Source organism: Drosophila subpulchrella, unplaced genomic scaffold, assembly GCF_014743375.2.
Source record: "Drosophila subpulchrella strain 33 F10 #4 breed RU33 unplaced genomic scaffold, RU_Dsub_v1.1 Primary Assembly Seq60, whole genome shotgun sequence".
Classification (NCBI taxonomy): domain Eukaryota; kingdom Metazoa; phylum Arthropoda; class Insecta; order Diptera; family Drosophilidae; genus Drosophila; species Drosophila subpulchrella.
In genome coordinates, this window is record NW_023665696.1 from 543731 (window position 1) to 565837 (window position 22107).

The following is a 22107-nucleotide window of genomic DNA, read 5'->3' on the forward strand; positions in this document are numbered from 1 at the left end:
GCTAGACTAAAAGAGTATATACAGATAAGAATTTTGGGTGGAACTTGATTATGAGCTTGTGCGTTGGGTAGGCCTTTCAAAATCAGAAGATAGTTGGATTCATAAAAACGAAATTCTATAAAGAACAATAAAAATGTAGACATTGACGTCAATGCGTGAAATAAATTATGTTTCTTCACAATCACGCAATTCCTATTTATAAAGTGTGAAGAAAAGTATGTACAGATAAGAATTTGAACAGAACGTTACATATTTATATATACAAATCTGGAGGGTATAAAGGCGGAAGAATTTCAAAAAGTGTTCAGTTTCCATCTATTCGTTCACGCAACTCAATTTCGAATCGTTTGCTTATTCATTCGTTCGTTCGTTTGTTCGATTATCAAAAAAAACAAAATCAAAATTAAAATGACGGTTTTTATAATATTTTTTGTGATACTTTCCCTCTTTAATCCGATGGTGAAAATGGTACCACTCCCCAATGAAATGACTTTAATTGAAAACCGATCGACTTCCAATAATTCGATTGGGTTATTTATCAATGTTCCAAAACTAAAAAAAATCATTAAAATTGACTTAAAATTTGAGATCCTAGAGGACAGTCATATTTTTATGGATCTCATAAACAAGACAAGTGATGAAAGTGAGAAACCAATCTTAAAAAGTGAACTCGATACAAAAATATTTAATGCTATTAATGGTAGCATTAATGAAAAAGACTTAACAACAAGTACAAGTGCAAGTACAGTTGAAGAAGAAGAAATATCTACATCAACATCTAGTACAACTACATCTACCTCAACTACAACAAGTGCCACTACACCTACAATGAGAAGGGGAATTCTGGAGGAGGAGGAGGAGAAGGAAGAAACAACAACTACAACAGCAGCAACTACATTAAAAAAAGAACTCCTGGAAGAAGATACAACAAAAACAGCTACATCAACAACTACAACCCCAACCAATCTTTTTGATTTTCATAGCGAAAATGAAAGTGTTGATCATATAGAAAATAAAACCATAGGAGAAGAAAAATCAGAAAAAATTGATATGGGTATAATTGATAGTGAGAGAGAATTTGAAAACGTAAGTCGAGCACCAACATTTAGTAATACGTCACAAGAATTAGTGTTGGGGATCAGTGATAGTGATACAGAATTTGAAAGTGTAAGTCGGGTCCCAATAAAAAGGAACACTACTCATAAACTAAAAAGCACTGAAAACATACACAACTCTCAAATCGAATTCACAAAGAGAGGTATAATTGAGAATTTTAAGCAAAAATTAGTTGAAAATGAAAGGAGAATAGGAGGACATATGGATTTGGGAAGAAGGGGTCTAAACAGATTCTTTACCATCCAATACAAAACTGCTACAGTAGGAGTTAAATGTCATTACAATAATATATATAGAAGAGCACATTCTAGGCGAAGTCTAAGTAAATCTAAGCGTATGAATTTAAAATATTTATCTAATCGCCACCGCCACCAAAAATCTAAACGCAATACTAATACCCCCTTAGCAACTTTAAGAATAAATTGTTTTGAATTTGCAGAAGTTTTATCTCAAACAGTAATTAATGCGGAGAGACGAAAAGATAGGATTGTCTATGAAAAAATATCAAAGGATGCTGATCTTCTATCCAAACAAGAGAGTAAAAGAGAAGAGATAGAAGAAGAAGAAACAGGTTATCTTAGTGATGGTCCGCAAATCCATGAAATTGAAATAGATGAAGCAGAAAGAATTAATGGGTTATATTTAAGAAAGAGAAATTTAGCAGCTCAAATGATGGTTGAATATTTAAATAAAAAAGAAAGTCAGATAAGCACAGATAAAATACCAATTAACGATATTAACGATTTCAAAATAACTAATAGTGATATTATATCATAATCTGATTGAGTAGGGAAATATGTTTGTTTTTACAGAATATAAAAATAGAAGATGAAAATAATAATTCGAGTAAATTAAAAAAAGGTGAGTTTAATATATATATATATATATATATAATTTTATTTATATACTAATATATATATATATATATTTTCAGAACTCCAAAACATAAATAAAAAAGTTGAAAATAATATTTCGGATGGAGCTCAAAAAGGTTGGTTAAATACATATAAAATAATATTTGTATATATATATAGTAAAATATTTATATTTTCAGAACTCCAAAACATTAATAAAAAAGAGGATGGTAAATTTTCTCATAATTTGTATGGTGATGATGATGATGATGATGATGATGACCATGATACAATCCTTTATGATGATGAAAATCCGGAACCATGTATTCCAAGATCATCTAGTGAGGATGAAACTATTCTTGTTGAGGGTGGTATAGATAACTATATTCAAACTATACCGTTTAATTTAGATGAAGATAATGATAAATACATTAAATCAATTCCTTTAAGTAATGATGAGAATAAAGTATATAGATTACAGGGTGGTATAGATAACTATAAACAAACTGTACCACTAAATATAGAAGAAAGTAAGCAAATTGAATGTAATTCAAAGAAAATATTGTAATTCTTCTGTTAAATTCAAATTTTCATGTTCTGTTAATTCTCATAAATTTTTTAACATTACCCTGTAAGTAAAAGCGATGTTTGTTCTGTTCAATAAAAAATTTTATAATAATAATAATATTGTGAATTGTAATATTTGGTTTATACATTACCTTACATTTTACCCTTTAAATAAAAAAGCGTTGTTTGTTCTGTCTTATTTACAATTATAGAGTACATTTATTCATTTTTTTTATCATTTAGTAAACTTAATTCTAATTCTGTACAAAACATTTCAAATTCACATTCATATATATTTTTGTGATATTTTTCTATTTCATTCTCTTGATAATTATTTCTATTAGGACAATTCTCTATTTCTTTTATTCTTTGTTCATAAACATAAATATTTGAATCCATTTCATTAAGTTTATTTTCTAATCTTTTTTCATCTATTTTATAATGGCCATATTGTAGTGTATTAATTTTATTGTCTTGTATAAGAACCTTTGTGTCTTTATGACTGAGAACTACTTTTTTACATTTAATTGTTGATAAAAGATGATTTTTAGATCTAATCATTGACATAGAGCCTACCACTTCCTCTTCCGAAAACAAACATTTTTTAAAACTATTAAAAGTTAATTGATCTATTGCACTTCTTTTAACACCCTTTGATTTTTTCACTGTTTTTTCAGAGCTGTCATTACTATTAGATGTTTTAAAGGCATACATTTTTGATCTCAAACCAACAAATTCAGTCATAGGTCTTCCATTGAGTTCATCTTTAAAAAAACCCAACCTTTTTTTATTAGCTTTAGGAAAATTATAGAGATTAAGTAATTCATCAGAATAATCTGATGTATCAAACTTCATCTCAACATCATTCTGAATATCTTTATAAAAATCTTCAGTGTTAATGGTATATATAAAAGAATCTGTATCCATATAATTTAATTGAACATTTTCATTGTATTTAGGTTTGATATAATTATAATGAAAATCATACATTTTCCATTTCGATAAATCTAATACAGCAAAACCTAAATATAAAGGTTTGTTGTACAACACATTTAATTTTTTCATTTGAAAGGCAAAGAAGTTTTCTGAAAACTGTTTGACACTATGGAAGTTTGACTTTGAAATAAGAGATCTACCACAATGCCTTTTTGGACCAGCAGAATCGGATGATGAAGCACTTTCCCATTCAGTAATTAATTTAATATTAACGCGCTTATCGACATTTTCCATCGTTTTACCGTAGACAGCATTATTTAAAAGTTTAAAAAAATCTTTTTCAAATGTATTTTTTGCATTAGTTCTATGGAATGTATTCAAATCAATATATGTTTTTAACCAAGGCTTCTGAAAGAAGCGAAGACCTCTATGAATTTTTGTTAGAATTAACCCATTTTCTATACACTGTTGAAGATTTTTATAATGAATTATATATTTTTCTTTATCCCTTAAATCAGCAATTAATTTTTTTATTTTGTCTGACTTTGTTGGTAACTGATTATTACAACAAAATGGAAGGTCATTATGTTTATCGTGCAATTTTAAAGGATATTTTAAATCTACCTCAAAAATGTATCCATATTCACTATCATCTGCAATCTCAGCAATGTTTATACTATCAAGTTCCCCCCTTGAAATCCATTCAAAACCTCCATATGGTAAAGATTGTGACATAGCCCAACCATATAAATTATTTGCATCCAAATAAATCAAATATGATGATTTTTGAGTACTATCAAAATTCTCAACATATTTATTATTTGCTTTAGCATATCTACATGTACATTGAACTAAGCCACCACGAATACCACTTTGAATAAATTTATACTGATCTATGTCAGTTAATAAATCTAATTCAATTTTAGTACATTTTAACATAGCTTCCCATGATAATCCTGGTGTAGTGAAAAAATGTGCTGGATCAAGTGAATAAATTTTAGTACAAAGTCTTCGAAAGTTTTCAAAGACATCAGACATTAATAAAACATCTGTTTTCAAATATAATTCTAAATAATCTTTAAGATTATTACAAGAAAACTCATTCCATACATTTTGTGCGTGAGTATAATTTTCAACTGAACATTCATTTTCGGTTAAGGAACTATAGAAAGCTTCTCTAGGAGGTAATTTACTTTCTTTTAATTTCTCAACTGAATCTAAATATTCATATGGAAATACACCCTTTCGTCGCATTAAGTTGAAATGATTTTCATTAGGGAAAAATGATCTTGTTATACACATTTGTTCACTATCTAGATTTGAAGCTAATGTATCTAAAGCAGAAGGCATAAATCGAAACGAGTCTAGAAAACGGATTTCAAAGTTATCACCATTACTTAAAGTTATAATTTTTGAAATTGATATATATTGTTCCTTATTTAACGGAATTACCTTTATTTCACCAGGTATGACTGCCAAATCTTTAATAAATAGATGGCAATCATACCTGGTGAAATTGTGGAAGAAAACAGGAATAAATTTTGGAACTGTATATTTTAAATTACACTCATTATGTGCTGCCCCCCTAAATTTTCCTGTGAAGTGACAGTGATCCCTAACTCTGTCTAATAAAAGAGGAGTGTTGCATATATGACAATTCTTAGATTTTTGGAAATCATCTTCTTCAACATCTGACATTATTAAAGAAACAGATTTTGAAATATAGTTTTCATAGATAAAAGTTAAATTTTCTATTAGTGATAACAGGAAATTCATTCCCGAGTTAAGTACAGTTTCTAAAACAAACTTATCTAAACTGTTATCATGTGCACACTTTATATAGTATGCATATGAAACAGGTCTATGTATATTTATAATACTTAAATTTAATGTTTCGTTTTTATTAATTGGTTGAAGGATGCATTCAAAGTCAGCGTAAACTGTGAATGGGACCATCACTTCCTTTTGAACATTTGTATACCGTAAAGTGGCATCCTTCATGTTGGGTAAACGTGAGACTTTCTTCCCACAGACTTCTGAATGCCGGTTGGCAGCATCTTCACTTAATGAATAATTTAAGCAAATTTGGCAGAACCATTTTTTAGATTTGTCTCTCGAAACTTGAGAGGAAACCAAACTAAAAAAAGATAAACACAAGAAAAAAAAATTTTTTTAAGTATGAAAGCTAATAAATATTTTGAAATTTAAAAACAAAAACAGGTAAAAGATATAATAATGATAAAATGATAAAACAACTTACTTTGAGAGATTTTTTATCCAAGTATAGTGTGCTTTGCATCCTTCCTCCAGTATCAACATATTTATATGATTTCTCCTCACTTCAGGAGAGTAAAATATGGGCCCGAATATAACTCCATCGTCGAATCCAAAAAGTGTAATATTTATGTCTTTATTTATTTCCATAAATTTCGATATATCCGCAGGCTTTAGTGGAAATTGTAATCCAGTAAAATTTAGTGTGATCCCATTGACTTGAATTACTTCATCATTTATATTGACTTTATAGGTTGTGCATCTGTTTGCATTCTTATTTAGATTACTTAATGCTGCGATTAAGCTCCATTTAAAACAATATTCATCATTTGTGTTTTTCACATTTATAATTGCTTTTTTTCCTTCTAAACACGAGGGTAGTTTTATGTAAGATGATCCTCTTAAGGGTGAATATTGATTAATATTCATCTCCAATCGAGTGAGATGAAGCAAGGTCCATCCACTATCCCTTTCTTGGAATTCTTCCATCCTCGCCAAAATTTTTTCCATGTGCTCCTTATATTCGTTTTCAATGTTCGAATAGGCACTAATTATTGTCATCTTACTTTGAAATGACTTTATTTCAATACATTCCTTTTCTTCCTTCAAAAGTCCGTACTCTCCAAAAAGTTCAAAATTTATTTTCACCGATGCATAACTCTCCAACAATGGATACAAGTGAGGTAGAAAAGCTTCTCCTGCTTCCTCCATAAATTGTGTTGGATAAATTACATCATTGTTGGTGTTTTCATATAAGTAGTGAACAATCCTTCCTTGAAATCCAGAACTGATTTTTTTTATCCTTGAATCCACTGGTTCAACAACATTCTTCTTGTGTTGCTCCGTTCGCAGATGATGAGTCCACGAAATGTTACCCGATAGGGTAATGTTGCACTTTCCACAATACTTATTCATTTTTTTTTTGTTTTGATTTTTTTCTTTTTTTTTGGAAGTATTGTATTGTTACTTGTACTTTTCTCTTTGTTATACTTTACTTTTACTGTAAAGTATTTTATGTTTTATCAATTTGATAAGTTTACACAACACAATCTGGGTAGTTCACAGGTCACACAACTTTACTTTACACTTGGTAAAGTATTTTAATTATTATCAATTTGATAATCCCGCACAAATCGAATTCGGATGAAACGTAAGTTAACACAACTTTACTTTAGCTTTGAATTACCGGAGGGTTCACACGACGATTCTAGATGGTTCGCTCAACTCAAATAGTTTTCTAAAACTGAACTACTTTCCACATTTCTCCTTAACACATACATTTTTTGAAAACTTAGAAGGTAACCGTTTTCTCTTTCTATAAGCGCATGAGAATAAATTTTCAAATATAATTAAAGAAAAACGTATTTGACCAAACAAACGATCTCATTTGTTTTTGTGTATTTTCTGTTAGGAACCACCACCACAAGCACCGCCACCACCACCATCCCTCTTACACTCCTACGCTTACTTTCCCATCTAATGCTCGCTAAAGAGGGGAGAGGTTACCGAACTCACGCTTGTTTCACACAACAAAAGTATGCGGTCTAATATCTCTCAAACCAACACCTTTTGACCACAAGACCGTAGCCAGGTGTCACCTACAACCCTAATTGATTCAACAAAACGCCCACGCATAACGCGTTCTAACCCAAGTTAGAAGCAACATAGTGACCTGTGTGCAACCATTGCACTCCACAAAATCTCACGCATGACAAAACACCCCTTGTAAAACGAATAGTTTTCTAAAACTGAACTACTTTCCACATTTCTCCTTAACACATACATTTTTTCAAAACATAGAAGGTAACCGTTTTCTCTCTCATGTAAGCGCATGAGAAAAAATTTTCAAATATGATTAAAGAAAAACGTATTTGACTAAATAAACGATCTCATTTGGTTTTGTTCTGTTAGGAACCACCACCACCGTTACCATTTTGACCACAAGACCGTAGGCAGGTTACACTAACAGGTGTCACCTACAACCCTAATTGAATCAACAAAACGCCCACGCATAACAAAACAACGTTTTTGTTACACTCCCACGCTCACTTTCCCATCTAATGCTCGCTAAAGAGGGGGAGGTTACCGAACTCACGCTTGTTTCACACCACAAAAGTATGCGCTCTAATATCCCTCAAACCAACACCTTTTGACCACAAGACCGTAGCCAGGTCTCACCTACAACCCTAATTGACTCAACAAATCGCCCACGCATAACGCGTTCTAACCAAAGTTAGAAGCAACATAGTGACCTGTGTGCAACCATTGCACTCCACAAAATCCCACGCATGACAAGACACCTCCTATCACACACGCAAGCCAGGTGTCATCTACAACCCTAATTGAATCAACAAAACGCCCACGCATAACGCATTCTAACCCAAGTTAGAAGCAACATAGTGACCTGTGTGCAACCACTGCACTCCACAAAATCCCACGCATGACAAAACACCCCTATCACACACGCACCTTTAACGTGAGAAAAAGACAAGACAAAACAAGACATATCAAAACACCACTCTCCCACACTCCTACACACCACTTTCTAACCCCATTAAGTGACCTGTGTGCAGCCATGCTCATCTGACTAGGGTCAGCAACACCCCCCTTTTGACTTAATTATGCTAATTAGGTCATTGGAACACCTGTGTGCAACCATGCGTGACTAATTAGGGTCACCCCCACCTCCTTTTTTGACATGATTTATTACCTAGTGAGCCAGCTCCCGTATTACCTATCTACTGGTAACAGTTATAAATTGTTCGCAAATAAAAAATACTTTCCTAATTATATATTTAATGACCTTTTTTTATGACCTTTGCGCCTGCGTCGAGGCATTTTAGCATTCCTTTACACCACCATCGGTGTTTACTGTCGGTAACCAACTTGACTCTGGGGTTATGGTACGGTTAGCAATGGGTGGTTTGCTTAATGGGATTTAAATTATCGGTGACAAATTTATAAGTGAAAGTCACAGACATTTTTGGAGAAAGGATACAATTGGTCATTTAGGTGTGGGTATACACATTTGTTATGGTGATAGAAAATGGGATAATCACAATGTTTTTTGTTTTTTACTGTATTACGTCGGAGCGATTTCAATTACTTTCACAATTATAGTTAGTTTTAAATCGTTTTTGACATTCATATATTTTATTCTTTCTAGACATTTTAGTAGATAGGTAATACGGGAGCTGGCTCACTAGGTAATAAATCATGTCAAAAAAGGAGGTGGGGGTGACCCTAATTAGTCACGCATGGTTGCACATAGGTGTTCCAATGACCTAATTAGCATAATTAAGTCAAAAAGGGGGGTGTTGCTGACCCTAGTCAGATGAGCATGGCTGCACACAGGTCACTTAATGGGGTTAGAAAGTGGTGTGTAGGAGTGTGAGAGAGTGGTGTTTTGATATGTCTTGTTTTGTCTTGTCTTTTTCTCACGTTAAAGGTGCGTGTGTGATAGGGGTGTTTTGTCATGCGTGGGATTTTGTGGAGTGCAATGGTTGCACACAGGTCACTATGTTGCTTCTAACTTGGGTTAGAATGCGTTATGCGTGGGCGTTTTGTTGATTCAATTAGGGTTGTAGATGACACCTGGCTTGCGTGTGTGATAGGAGGTGTCTTGTCATGCGTGGGATTTTGTGGAGTGCAATGGTTGCACACAGGTCACTATGTTGCTTCTAACTTTGGTTAGAACGCGTTATGCGTGGGCGATTTGTTGAGTCAATTAGGGTTGTAGGTGAGACCTGGCTACGGTCTTGTGGTCAAAAGGTGTTGGTTTGAGGGATATTAGAGCGCATACTTTTGTGGTGTGAAACAAGCGTGAGTTCGGTAACCTCCCCCTCTTTAGTGAGCATTAGATGGGAAAGTGAGCGTGGGAGTGTAACAAAAACGTTGTTTTGTTATGCGTGGACGTTTTGTTGATTCAATTAGGGTTGTAGGTGACACCTGTTAGTGTAACCTGCCTACGGTCTTGTGGTCAAAATGGTAACGGTGGTGGTGGTTCCTAACAGAACAAAACCAAATGAGATCGTTTATTTAGTCAAATACGTTTTTCTTTAATCATATTTGAAAATTTTTTCTCATGCGCTTACATGAGAGAGAAAACGGTTACCTTCTATGTTTTGAAAAAATGTATGTGTTAAGGAGAAATGTGGAAAGTAGTTCAGTTTTAGAAAACTATTCGTTTTACAAGGGGTGTTTTGTCATGCGTGAGATTTTGTGGAGTGCAATGGTTGCACACAGGTCACTATGTTGCTTCTAACTTGGGTTAGAACGCGTTATGCGTGGGCGTTTTGTTGAATCAATTAGGGTTGTAGGTGACACCTGGCTACGGTCTTGTGGTCAAAAGGTGTTGGTTTGAGAGATATTAGACCGCATACTTTTGTTGTGTGAAACAAGCGTGAGTTCGGTAACCTCTCCCCTCTTTAGCGAGCATTAGATGGGAAAGTAAGCGTAGGAGTGTAAGAGGGATGGTGGTGGTGGCGGTGTTTGTGGTGGTGGTTCCTAACAGAAAATACACAAAAACAAATGAGATCGTTTGTTTGGTCAAATACGTTTTTATTTCTATATATTCGTCTTAAATTAGTTTACATTGAGTCTTTTAAATAAATGAATGTATCTTTCCATCAATTTTAAGGCGTCTTCTTCTCTCTTTTCAACATGCATACACCTGCAAGAGTCAGGTCCAACTTTACAATCATCATATGCCCATGCACAGGATGATAGGTGTTCTCCATACTTTGAATGAATTAGTGGGGTGGCTTCTACATCTTTAAAAAATGTATGAAATGATTTCAATTTCGTAGCATGTTCCTTGAAGATCTCACTTCCATGCTCCCTTAAGAACTCTTCAATTTTTGAGGAAATCATTTTTTCTTTCAACGTAATAGTCTGAATGTTTATCTTAAACTAAAGTTTGGTAGAGATAACTCGTTGTATTATACTTAGAAAACAGATGTTAAAAAATGCAACAGCTGATGATAGACCCACCCTCGAAAACAAATTCAAAACAATAGAAATTTTTTTTTTTGGTTTTCTCTTTATTTAAAATTTTCAATATATGATGAAATTAATTTTCTAACTCTATATTGTTGAATTACAAAATGAAAACAAGCACAAGTTTCTATATTATCATTAGAAAATGTACATAAATTTAAATGTTCTCCAAATGTTGTTTTTATAAACTCCTTTACGTCAGTACCCATGAACATGTTCCTTGTCTCCAGTAGTAATTTCAAGTCCTCTTTTGAAATCATATTTCCAAATGTATTAATAAAAAAATTAATTTTATTTATTAAAGATGAATAAGTCGGTATATTAAGATTGTTATTAGAATCAGTCATTTCGTAAACTTATTTTCCCGACTCTCAAAATGTGAATGAATGGTTAAAAGGTGTTTAGGAGTTTTCGTTTATGTAAAAGTTTAAGATTTTATGAGCATTGTTCAGAGAGCAGACACCATCTCGAGCATGTAATGAACAATATGGAAAGTGATTTCCATCCATTATTTTTAGAGAGGGACAACCAATTTCATCAATGTTAATTACATTATCAATTTTTAAAAATTTTTGTAGGAATAACCTTTTTTGATATCCCTTACAAATTATTTCCTGTTTTCTAATTATTTCTCTTAAATACATTTGTGTTTCTTTGAAAAAGTATACTCCATCATTCCAATAAATTTTGTGATGTTTTTTTGTTAGCCAAGTAGCTGTTTTTCTACATTTCTTATTCAATTCAATAAAATCATGTGGAGAGTGTATGATAAAATTAGAATTCAAGATTGTCTCGTTTTTGAATACGACTCCAATTTCCTTTAGAATAAATTTATTGTTGTTCCCAAGAAATCCTTGAACATCAATTGCAACAATATCTTCACTCATGATTGATTGATTAATTGTTAGACAATCCGCTGAACTAGACCATTCAACGGGTTATATTCAACTAAACGATCATGTATGAGCACGCAATATACTTGAACATTTTCGATAGTGGGCTTGGTAAGTTCAATTGAAATCCTAACATCAATGGGTCCCGATTTAACCATTTCATTTTGATATGATAAGTCAATTACGATAATAGGAGCTTTAGTTTTAAACTCTGTAGGTGATAGTAAAGGAGATTCACTTCGGTTATAGTAGCTAGATTGAAACTTGCAATACATTTCATATAGGTGTGCAAATCGATCTTTTTCAAAGTCCAAGTTTAAGTCATCGTAGGGATATGTTTCAGAGTTTAAGTAGACCTTTAGATTTCTTAAATTGTTTGTAATCAGATGGTGGTTATCTTTAAATCCAATTAAAGCAAATCGTGGACGTTCTCGGTTAGCAGCTAATTTAACATTCCAAACATGATTTGTTCCATTACTTAGTTTAGGATTAATGTATGTATCCCAACTACGGAATGCAATCGGTAGATTGCTTCCACTTTTTATAATATCATACATTTTAATTTTCGTTGAATCGCTGGGTGTTATATGAGGAATTTTCCATGTAATATTAGTCATATTGAGATGATATTTTCCGACAAATTGTGCACTCCCAAATTTATCTTGCTCAAGTACATCATTAAAATTTTTTGATATTAATAGTACTAGTTCATGTTTACAATTTAATAATACTTTTTTGAAATCTTCAGCAAATCCAAGTAGATTTTTAAGGGGTATTGAAAAGTTGAAGTGGGGGGTTAAATTGAAATCGGGTCCTCCGCTCCATCCAGAATTGTAAAGTCTCTTGCTTTCAAATTGATTTAAAGAAACAAAGTTTTTTATTGTAGAAGTAATACCACTAAATCTTGTTCTATCTATTTCAACACCATTGATTTCATAGCGTATTTCATCTAAAAAGTATGCCATACAATTATTTCTCATTCTCGCAATAACATTTTGAGTTTCTACCGCTCCCCCTTCCTTAATTAGGGTAATATCTCCTTGAAAATTTAGAAGACTCTCATGGGGGAGTACATATAAATCTTGATTTTGGATTGTAATTCTTATCTCATCATTTGGTTTAAATGATTGTTGATAGGGTTGATAGCTGTGATATTCCTTCTTTGATATACTTTCATCAGAGAAAGGTTTTTCCCGTACTGCCAATATTTCATTCAACCCCATGACTTTAGTTAAACTCGCACTTTGAAGCCCAATGATTTAAGAATTAACTTATTTTTTAATGTAAGTGTGTGTCTTTTTGGTTTCGATCCTCTTCCTATAACTTTATGTTTTAAAGTGTGCTGATGATGGTAGGTATCACCTCTTTTATTGTATATAATCATTGTATTAATCTTAAGTGTAAACGAATTGTATAGTTTTCACCGCGTAAATTTATTAATTCACCGTTCTGATCAGTTATGTGTATAGAGAGTGTACTTATTTCTCTAGTGTTGACTGGTAAGTAAATAAGATTGTGTGGTGTGATATTCATTTTATAGCCTGGTGGAACATTAATTCCAAATTCGTATAATGAATGATCTTGTCTACTATCAATATATGACCCGCTTACAATATTACATACTAAGCGTATTGTGTTTATTTTTAAAATGTTGACAGGTTGATCAGATATATATGTTTTTTTCAAGTCGGGGTAAATTATTTTTTTATTGAAACCAAGCAATTGTCCAATGGAGTTGTTTCTATCAAAATAAATAGGTTCCTTGGTAGTTGTAATATGAACTTGAAGTGTGTTATTATTACTCTCCATTTGAAATGTTTTCTCAAGATCATAATCTTTTAGTTTATTTTTTAGAAAATCATAAATATCATTGAGTTCATATGACCCGATTGGAAGTTGAATTACTTTATCACCAATATGAAATAGATTATTATTTATATCAACATTGGGTATAGAGTTGTACATATGAAAGTCAATGAGTGCACACTCATATTCACCATTTGTCAGTTCAATGGGTGGGAAATAAGAAATGTTTGTAATGGGTTCATTACCATTTAATGTAAGAGTGAATGATCTACTCATTTTGGGGTCTAATAATGTACTGTGAAAATATAGCTTACAGAATGAAACTTATATTCTCAAATAATTATAAATTCATTAAAACCCTTCCTGTATCTTCCCTTTTCCATATCGTTATCTTTACTTATTATGAGGAATCCGTATTTATCACTCCAACATTTTTGACAAATTTTCATAAATGAATCATAGGACATATCAGTATTTACATGATCACGATATATATGACGCATATTTAAATCATCTTGTTTAAACATTATAATCATATTCGCGTTATCACGTATTAGATGTTTTGGAATATGAGTATATGTTTGACATAGGTAAAAAGAATCTATATTTTTATGACGCCCCATACAGAAATATGAACGAATGTTGTTTTGTTTTTCACAAGCAACATCATCAAAAATCATAATAGAGTTTTCTTTAGCCTTAGCGGGTGGTAAAACTTCATCATTTTGTGAGAACGTATAATATCCCATTCCCTTTATCGGTTTAATTAGTTTCTCTAAATACTCATACTTTGGTTGATATAAACTCTTTGAGAATACATATATATTCTCAAACTTTAGCCCGTTAGGACTTTCAATAAGGCTGAGCATAACATTTGTTTTTCCACAGTTTGAGGGACCGACAACCAATGCTCTTATTGTATTGGGTAATAAAGAACTATGTCGTGGAACTGAATTTGTTAATGAATGATCACCACCCTCGATATTTCTAACACAGATTTCTTGTTTTTGACGTATTAAACGCATATTCACGTGTGTAATGTACTTCATTCGATGAGAAATGCTCCTTGATTAAACATTATATAAAATGGGTAAAAGTTTTTATAATTGTTGCAGTCAGAGTTCAAACTTGAAACGAGGTAGTGGTATTATCAACAAAATAATTAACACACTTCCATTTGAAGTACATATTCCTGGTTATAATTTTTGTGGGCCTGGAACAAAGCTAAAACAAAGGTTGGAGCGCGGTGATCGTGGGATAAATCAATTGGATGAAGCTTGTAGAGTACATGATATTGCATATTCACAATATAAGGATCTAGCTGATCGACATAAGGCTGACGCAGTACTAATAAATAAAGCGTGGGAACGTGTTGGTTCAAAAGATAGTAGTATTGCAGAGAAAACAGCAGCATACTTGATTACAAATATTATGAAAACAAAAAAGAAATTCGGAATGGGTGTGAAAAAGGGAACAAAGAGAAAGTGTAAGAAAAGGAAATCAAAGGTAAAGAGTTTTTCAAATGTTATCCAAACAGGAATGCGGGCATTGAAAACTCAGAAGCCACTAGATCTAATGAGTGCGATTAAGGTTGCACGTAAAGCAGTCAATAAATCAATTGGTAGAAATAAAAAAAAAATTAAGATTCCTCGTATTATTAATGTGCCGAAAATTGGTGGTTTTTTACCTATTGTACCCATTTTGACTGCACTAAGTGCATTAGGTAGTCTCGCCTCTGGTAGTGCAGCTATTGCTAAAACTATTAATAATGCAAATATGGGGAAAAAACAATTAGAAGAGAGTAAGCAACATAATAAGAAAATGGAAAGTATTAAGGTGGGTGAAGGTATGTTTCTTAAACCTTATAGAAAAGGTTATGGATTATATCTTAATCCATTTAGAGGAAATCCAAAAAACTAATTACTAAGCTACCTAAAAAACCTCTGTCAAATTTCGAAATTTTGAACTTTGCTCAAAAGTACATTCCACATTTCCGAGGTGTGTTTATGAGAGACTCACTGCCCAAATCTCCTTGGAGAGAAGAGTCAGGAATTATAAACCTAGATGATAGTTCATCAAATGGTACACATTGGGTAGCTTATAACAAAAATAAAAAAAGTATACATTACTTTGATAGTTTTGGGAATTTACAACCCCCAAAAGAAATTGTGAAATACTTGGGGAATAACATTAACTATAACTATGAGAGAAAACAAGACTTTAATAGTACCAACTGTGGACACCTGTCCCTCCAATTCTTACTCTCTCTATCCCACCCTAACTTTTACACTATGATCAAGTAATTTCTCTATGATTCTTGAAACCCACCCTATTTACATGCTATTCACTGCTGTGATTGGTCGATGCTAAATCAAGAATGAGAGAGAACAGGGAGGGTTAGTTTACCTCAAGGTATAAAAACTCGATCAAAAGTTATTCTAACACACATTTAAAAACCACCTGCAAACAGTCTCAACCTAAAAGTTTCAAGCTAAAACGTTCTCAGCCTAAAGTTTCAACCTAAAAAATCTTGCAATCATCAAAATCAACAACAATAAGAACAACATAAAAAAAAACAGTTAAAACAGTAAGACAACAACAACAATTAAATCAGCTGAAAACAACAACAAAACAGCTACATCTGCTAAAAAACAACTAAAATTAACAACAAAAACAGCTACAACTGCTAAAAACAGGTAAATTCAACAACAAAAACAGCTACAACTGCTAAAATAACAACTAAAATCAACAACAAAAACAGGTAAAAGCAACAAAAACAACGAAAACAACTACAAGAAGAAACAACTACAAATGGTCAATCCGGGAATGATGAAAGTACTCAAGGAGTTTAATGGTAACGCACCAAAACCTCTCTTAACAAAGACGAAGATGGAATCGGAGGTGTGCTACCCTATCCGACGTGCTCAACGTAAGAAAACCAGCTTTGGGATGGCCCTCACTCTTGAACTTGAAGAGTATATGCTGTACTTGCCGGAACGATACTCAACTTTAGAGGATTCAACAATTGATTATATAAAAGATAATCTTTTTTGTATTATTAAAAAGAATGATAACAATCTCTATTTAGAATTAAATAAAGCTTAAAATGTTTTCATTTTTAATATTATTAATGTATCTATTTTGATAAATAAAAATAAAAATAAAGTTTTATAAAACTCAAACTCAAACCCTTTGTTATAAATATTTAAATTATACTACATTTTTCCCAGTATCACATGAGTATCAGAGAAAACGACAACAATGAAGCGTAAACTTTTAGAACAGTTGACGAAAAGTAGAAATTCATTAAAAAGAAAATTTGATGAATTGAAACAAATAAAAAATGAGAACGTATCAAATTTGGAGGAAACTTTTAAACCTATTACAGAACCTTTACATGAATTACTCACAGAAAATAAAAAATTGAATAAAAAAGAATATATTAATGATACACATGATATTAAGACTAAGTTCAAGAAAGAGAAAATAAAAGTACCTAAAAGTAAAAAAGAAAAAAGGGTACACGAGAGAGTAATCGAAAGTGATAGTGAGAGTGATGCTTATGTTGATGCTTTTTCACGACAGTCTCTTATAGATGAATCTGATGTTTCACAACAGTCTCTTATAGATGAATCCGATGTTTCACAACAGCCTCACACAGATGATTTAAATGAAAGTGTGTATGAAGAAACCGGGGTGAAGTACAATCTCAACATTAATCAGTTAAAGCAAGAAAAGATTTTAGACAATAGTTATGGGCCAAGAGAAGAAAATAATATTTTAATGTTGGGTAATACAACACTTAAAATTAAAAAAAATTTAATGAAATTAGGAAGTGGAAATTTATGGACTCTATCACCAGGTCTATACTCTTTAATTTTTCATAATAGTCCTAAGGATTATACTAAGAATGATTTAGAATCATATAAAAACATTTTAATTGAAACAAGTGCTCACAAAAGAAACTATCAACCAGATGGTCAAGTTAAGGGTAATCGTTCTAAAAAATATTCTTCAATTATTAAACCATTAATATCATCTTCAGTAAATGAAGAATTTACTGGTTCTGGGTATATGAGACTACAAAAAATACCACCAAACTATGTATATTGGGATAATGTTAATGAACTTGTTGAAAGATTGCAACTCTTAATGGCATCGAGAGCTGCTGGTAATAATAACCATACTAATGAAATTCTTTCAATAATAGAAGAATTGCGGGAAGCAAAAATAATATATTAATAAAATAGAAAACATTTTCTCATTTTGTTTAATAGTAAAATGTCTATTGACAAGTTTGGTCACTTTTCAAATGATAGAGATTTTTCCTCGCTTTTCAAAAGGGAAGTTGAGAGTCTTACAGGTATATATCTAGACACTGATGGTCACATAAATGTTCAGAAAAAAAGAATTAAAAACTCTTCAAAACCAATAAATGGAAATGATTTGGCTATTAAATTTTATGTTGATGATAAAATTAATGATGCGAAATCACATCAAATGGAAACTATAACTAAATCATTTCAACTACGAAATAAAAGAGTATCAGAGCTGGAAAGTAAAGTAATAAAAATGATAACTCAAATGGAGTATATACATAATTCAATAAAAGAGCTTCTAGATAAATTGGAAAATCTTAACAAATTCATAAACCAACATTTAAAAAAACCTCCACCAATCATTCGTTCTGATCAGACACAAATAGATGGAATAATACTTCGGAAAAGTCCATTTGCACATCGTGTAAACGAAGAAGAAGAAGTTTTAACAATTAATGTGGATCATACATAAATATACCACTCTTTCATTATTTATTTTATAATTAAAATGTCAGTTGATAAGTTTGGTTGTTTTTTAAATGAGAAAGAGTACTCAAGAGATATAACAAAAGGTCTAGAAAAATTTCAAAGTATACTTAATGATTATGATGGACATTTAAATGTTCAGAGGAAACGATTTAAAAATTCCCTACCCCCCATTCATGAAAATGATATTGCAACAAAGATTTATATTGATGATGAAATAAGTAAAGTAGTACAGAATACATCTAATGAAATTTCTAAGCAACCGCAGAAACAACAAGGAAGAATGCTATAGTCGAGTACCTCGACTATCAGATACCCGTTACTCAGCTAAAGGGACCAAAGGAAAATGGAGATATGCAAGCAGCAAAGCGAGATTGAAATGCGCCACTTACCGGCGGTAGACAGATTTAAGCGTTGCGGGCGTTAGAGTGGGCGTGGCAAAATTTTTTTTATATTAATCGATAGGTATTGACAAGACCAATACATTTCAGTTAAAATTTTTGATCTAGCGTGAAAATTGTGGGCGCCACAGGTTTGGGCGGTTTGTAGGCGTTCTAGTGGGCGTGGCATATTCGCGTGACAAAATTGCGCTGCGCTTAAGCCTAAGGAATCTAAATCTGAAATCCCATTTCTCAATCTTTGATATTTTCCAAGATATCCGCGTTCATATTTACGATTTTTTGAAGTTTGTGGGCGGTTTGTGGGCGTTCAAGTGGGCGTGGCAAACTTTTTTTGGGTCAATCGATAGGTATTGATGAGAACAAGACATTTCAGTTAAAATTTTTATTCTAGCATGAAAACTGTAGGAGCCACAGTTTTGGGCGGTTTGTGGGCGTTAGAGTGGGCGTGGCACTCTGCTGAAACAAACTTGCGCTGCGTAAGAAGCTCAGGAATCTGCACGCCTAATCTCAACAGCCTAGCTCTTATAGTTTCCGAGATCTCAGCGTTCATCCGGACGGACAGACAGACGGACAGACGGACAGACGGACATGGCTAGATCGACTCGGCTAGTGATCCTGATCAAGAATATATCTACTTTATGGGGTCGGAAACGCTTCCTTCTGCCTGTTACATACTTTCCGACGAATCTAGTATACCCTTTTACTCTACGAGTAACGGGTATAACAAATCTTTAGATTAAGACCTCGAATCAATAATATTGAGGGAAAAGTGAGTGAAATTTCTAAAAAATTGGAATTTCTCATGAAAACTTTTAATAAGGTAGTGGAGGATATAAATGAAATAGAAAGTAACATTTTCAATTATATAATTGCACCAACCTCAGTTTTAAAAGGTGAAACTGAATCTTTAGAGAAGAAACCATTTATACCAGATAAAATAAAGCTATGAGTAAACGAGATATTGTAAATGAGTTACATCGCTCATCATTCAAGAATTTCCCAAGACGTAGAGTTATAGTAAAGGGTATTAATGATTTATGGCAGGCTGATTTGGTTGAAATGGGGGCATATGCATCATCAAATAAGGGGTATAGGTATTTGTTTACAGTAATAGATACATTTTCTAAATACGGATGGGGTGAAGCAATAAAATCAAAAAATGCAGATGAACTTACAAAAGCAATGGAAAAAATAATGAAATCTGGTCGTGGAGTACCAAAGAATTTACAAACAGATAATGGAAATGAATTCTATAATAAACAATTTAGAGAATTGATGAAAAGATATGAAATTAATCATTACTCAACATTTAGTACTCTTAAAGCATCTATTGTGGAACGTTTTAATAGAACAATAAAAGAACTTATGTGGCGTGAGTTTAGTTTTAATGGAAAATATACTTGGCTTCAAATATACAAAGAGTTGATTAATAATTATAATAACAGGAAGCATAGAACGATTAAAATGAAGCCTATTGACGTCAGTGCTAAAAATGAAAAACAGATTTTGATGAGATCATACAATCATCTAAAAATATTTACAAATGGGGACTTTAAAGAGGGGGATCATGTACGAATAAGTAAATATAAACATGTCTTTGAAAAAGGCTATACCCCAAACTGGACAACGGAAATTTTTCGAATTCGGAAAGTACAAAATACATCCCCCACCACATATTTACTTGAGGACTTGAAGGGTGATCCAGTACAAGGTGGTTTCTATAAACAAGAAATTAAAAAAACAAAATTCCCTAATACTTATCTTGTTGAAAAGATTGTGAAACAAAAAGGTGATTATGTGCTTGTGCGTTGGCTAGGCTTTTCAAAATCAGAAGATAGTTGGATTCATAAAAACGAAATTCTATAAAGAACAAGTGGAAGCATAGAACAATTAAAATGTAGGCATTGACGTCAATGCGTGAAAATAAATTATGTTTCTTCTTCACAAGCACGCAATTCCTATTTATAAACGGAATGGAACTTGATTATGAGCTTGTGCGTTGGCTAGACTAAAAGAGTATATACAGATAAGAATTTTGGGTGGAACTTGATTATGAGCTTGTGCGTTGGGTAGGCCTTTCAAAATCAGAAGATAGTTGGATTCATAAAAACGAAATTCTATAAAGAACAATAAAAATGTAGACATTGACGTCAATGCGTGAAATAAATTATGTTTCTTCACAATCACGCAATTCCTATTTATAAAGTGTGAAGAAAAGCATGTACAGATAAGAATTTGAACAGAACGTTACATATTTATATATACAAATCTGGAGGGTATAAAGGCGGAAGAATTTCAAAAAGTGTTCAGTTTCCATCTATTCGTTCACGCAACTCAATTTCGAATCGTTTGCTTATTCATTCGTTCGTTCGTTTGTTCGATTGTCAAAAAAAAACAAAATCAAAATTAAAATGACGGTTTTTATAATATTTTTTGTGATACTTTCCCTCTTTAATCCGATGGTGAAAATGGTACCACTCCCCAATGAAATGACTTTAATTGAAAACCGATCGACTTCCAATAATTCGATTGGGTTATTTATCAATGTTCCAAAACTAAAAAAAATCATTAAAATTGACTTAAAATTTGAGATCCTAGAGGACAGTCATATTTTTATGGATCTCATAAACAAGACAAGTGATGAAAGTGAGAAACCAATCTTAAAAAGTGAACTCGATACAAAAATATTTAATGCTATTAATGGTAGCATTAATGAAAAAGACTTAACAACAAGTACAAGTGCAAGTACAGTTGAAGAAGAAGAAACATCTACATCAACATCTAGTACAACTACATCTACCTCAACTACAACAAGTGCCACTACACCTACAATGAGAAGGGGAATTCTGGAGGAGGAGGAGAAGGAAGAAACAACAACTACAACAGCAGCAACTACATTAAAAAAAGAACTCCTGGAAGAAGATACAACAAAAACAGCTACATCAACAACTACAACCCCAACCAATCTTTTTGATTTTCATAGCGAAAATGAAAGTGTTGATCATATAGAAAATAAAACCATAGGAGAAGAAAAATCAGAAAAAATTGATATGGGTATAATTGATAGTGAGAGAGAATTTGAAAACGTAAGTCGAGCACCAACATTTAGTAATACGTCACAAGAATTAGTGTTGGGGATCAGTGATAGTGATACAGAATTTGAAAGTGTAAGTCGGGTCCCAATAAAAAGGAACACTACTCATAAATTAAAAAGCACTGAAAACATACACAACTCTCAAATCGAATTCACAAAGAGAGGTATAATTGAGAATTTTAAGCAAAAATTAGTTGAAAATGAAAGGAGAATAGGAGGGCATATGGATTTGGGAAGAAGAGGTCTAAACAGATTCTTTACCATCCAATACAAAACTGCTACAGTAGGAGTTAAATGTCATTACAATAATATATATAGAAGAGCACATTCTAGGCGAAGTCTAAGTAAATCTAAGCGTATGAA

At 32.3% G+C, this 22107-nt stretch overlaps 1 protein-coding gene across 4 annotated transcripts; it reads left to right on the top strand.

Moving 5' to 3' along the window:
* Positions 1–20979: 20979 nt before the first annotated feature.
* On the top strand, positions 20980–21736 carry LOC119562559 (GATA zinc finger domain-containing protein 14-like). 4 transcript variants are annotated; one of them, XM_037875763.1, is made up of 2 exons: positions 20980–21296; positions 21436–21736. In XM_037875763.1, exons 1-2 carry the CDS (start codon positions 21291–21293, stop codon positions 21622–21624), a joined length of 195 nt encoding a protein of 64 aa, XP_037731691.1. In that variant the 5' UTR covers positions 20980–21290; the 3' UTR covers positions 21625–21736. The 4 variants fall into 4 exon arrangements, with proteins under 4 accessions (XP_037731691.1, XP_037731692.1, XP_037731689.1 ...); XM_037875764.1 differs by having other exon boundaries at positions 21466–21736; XM_037875761.1 differs by having other exon boundaries at positions 20980–21121.
* Positions 21737–22107: the final 371 nt, after the last annotated feature.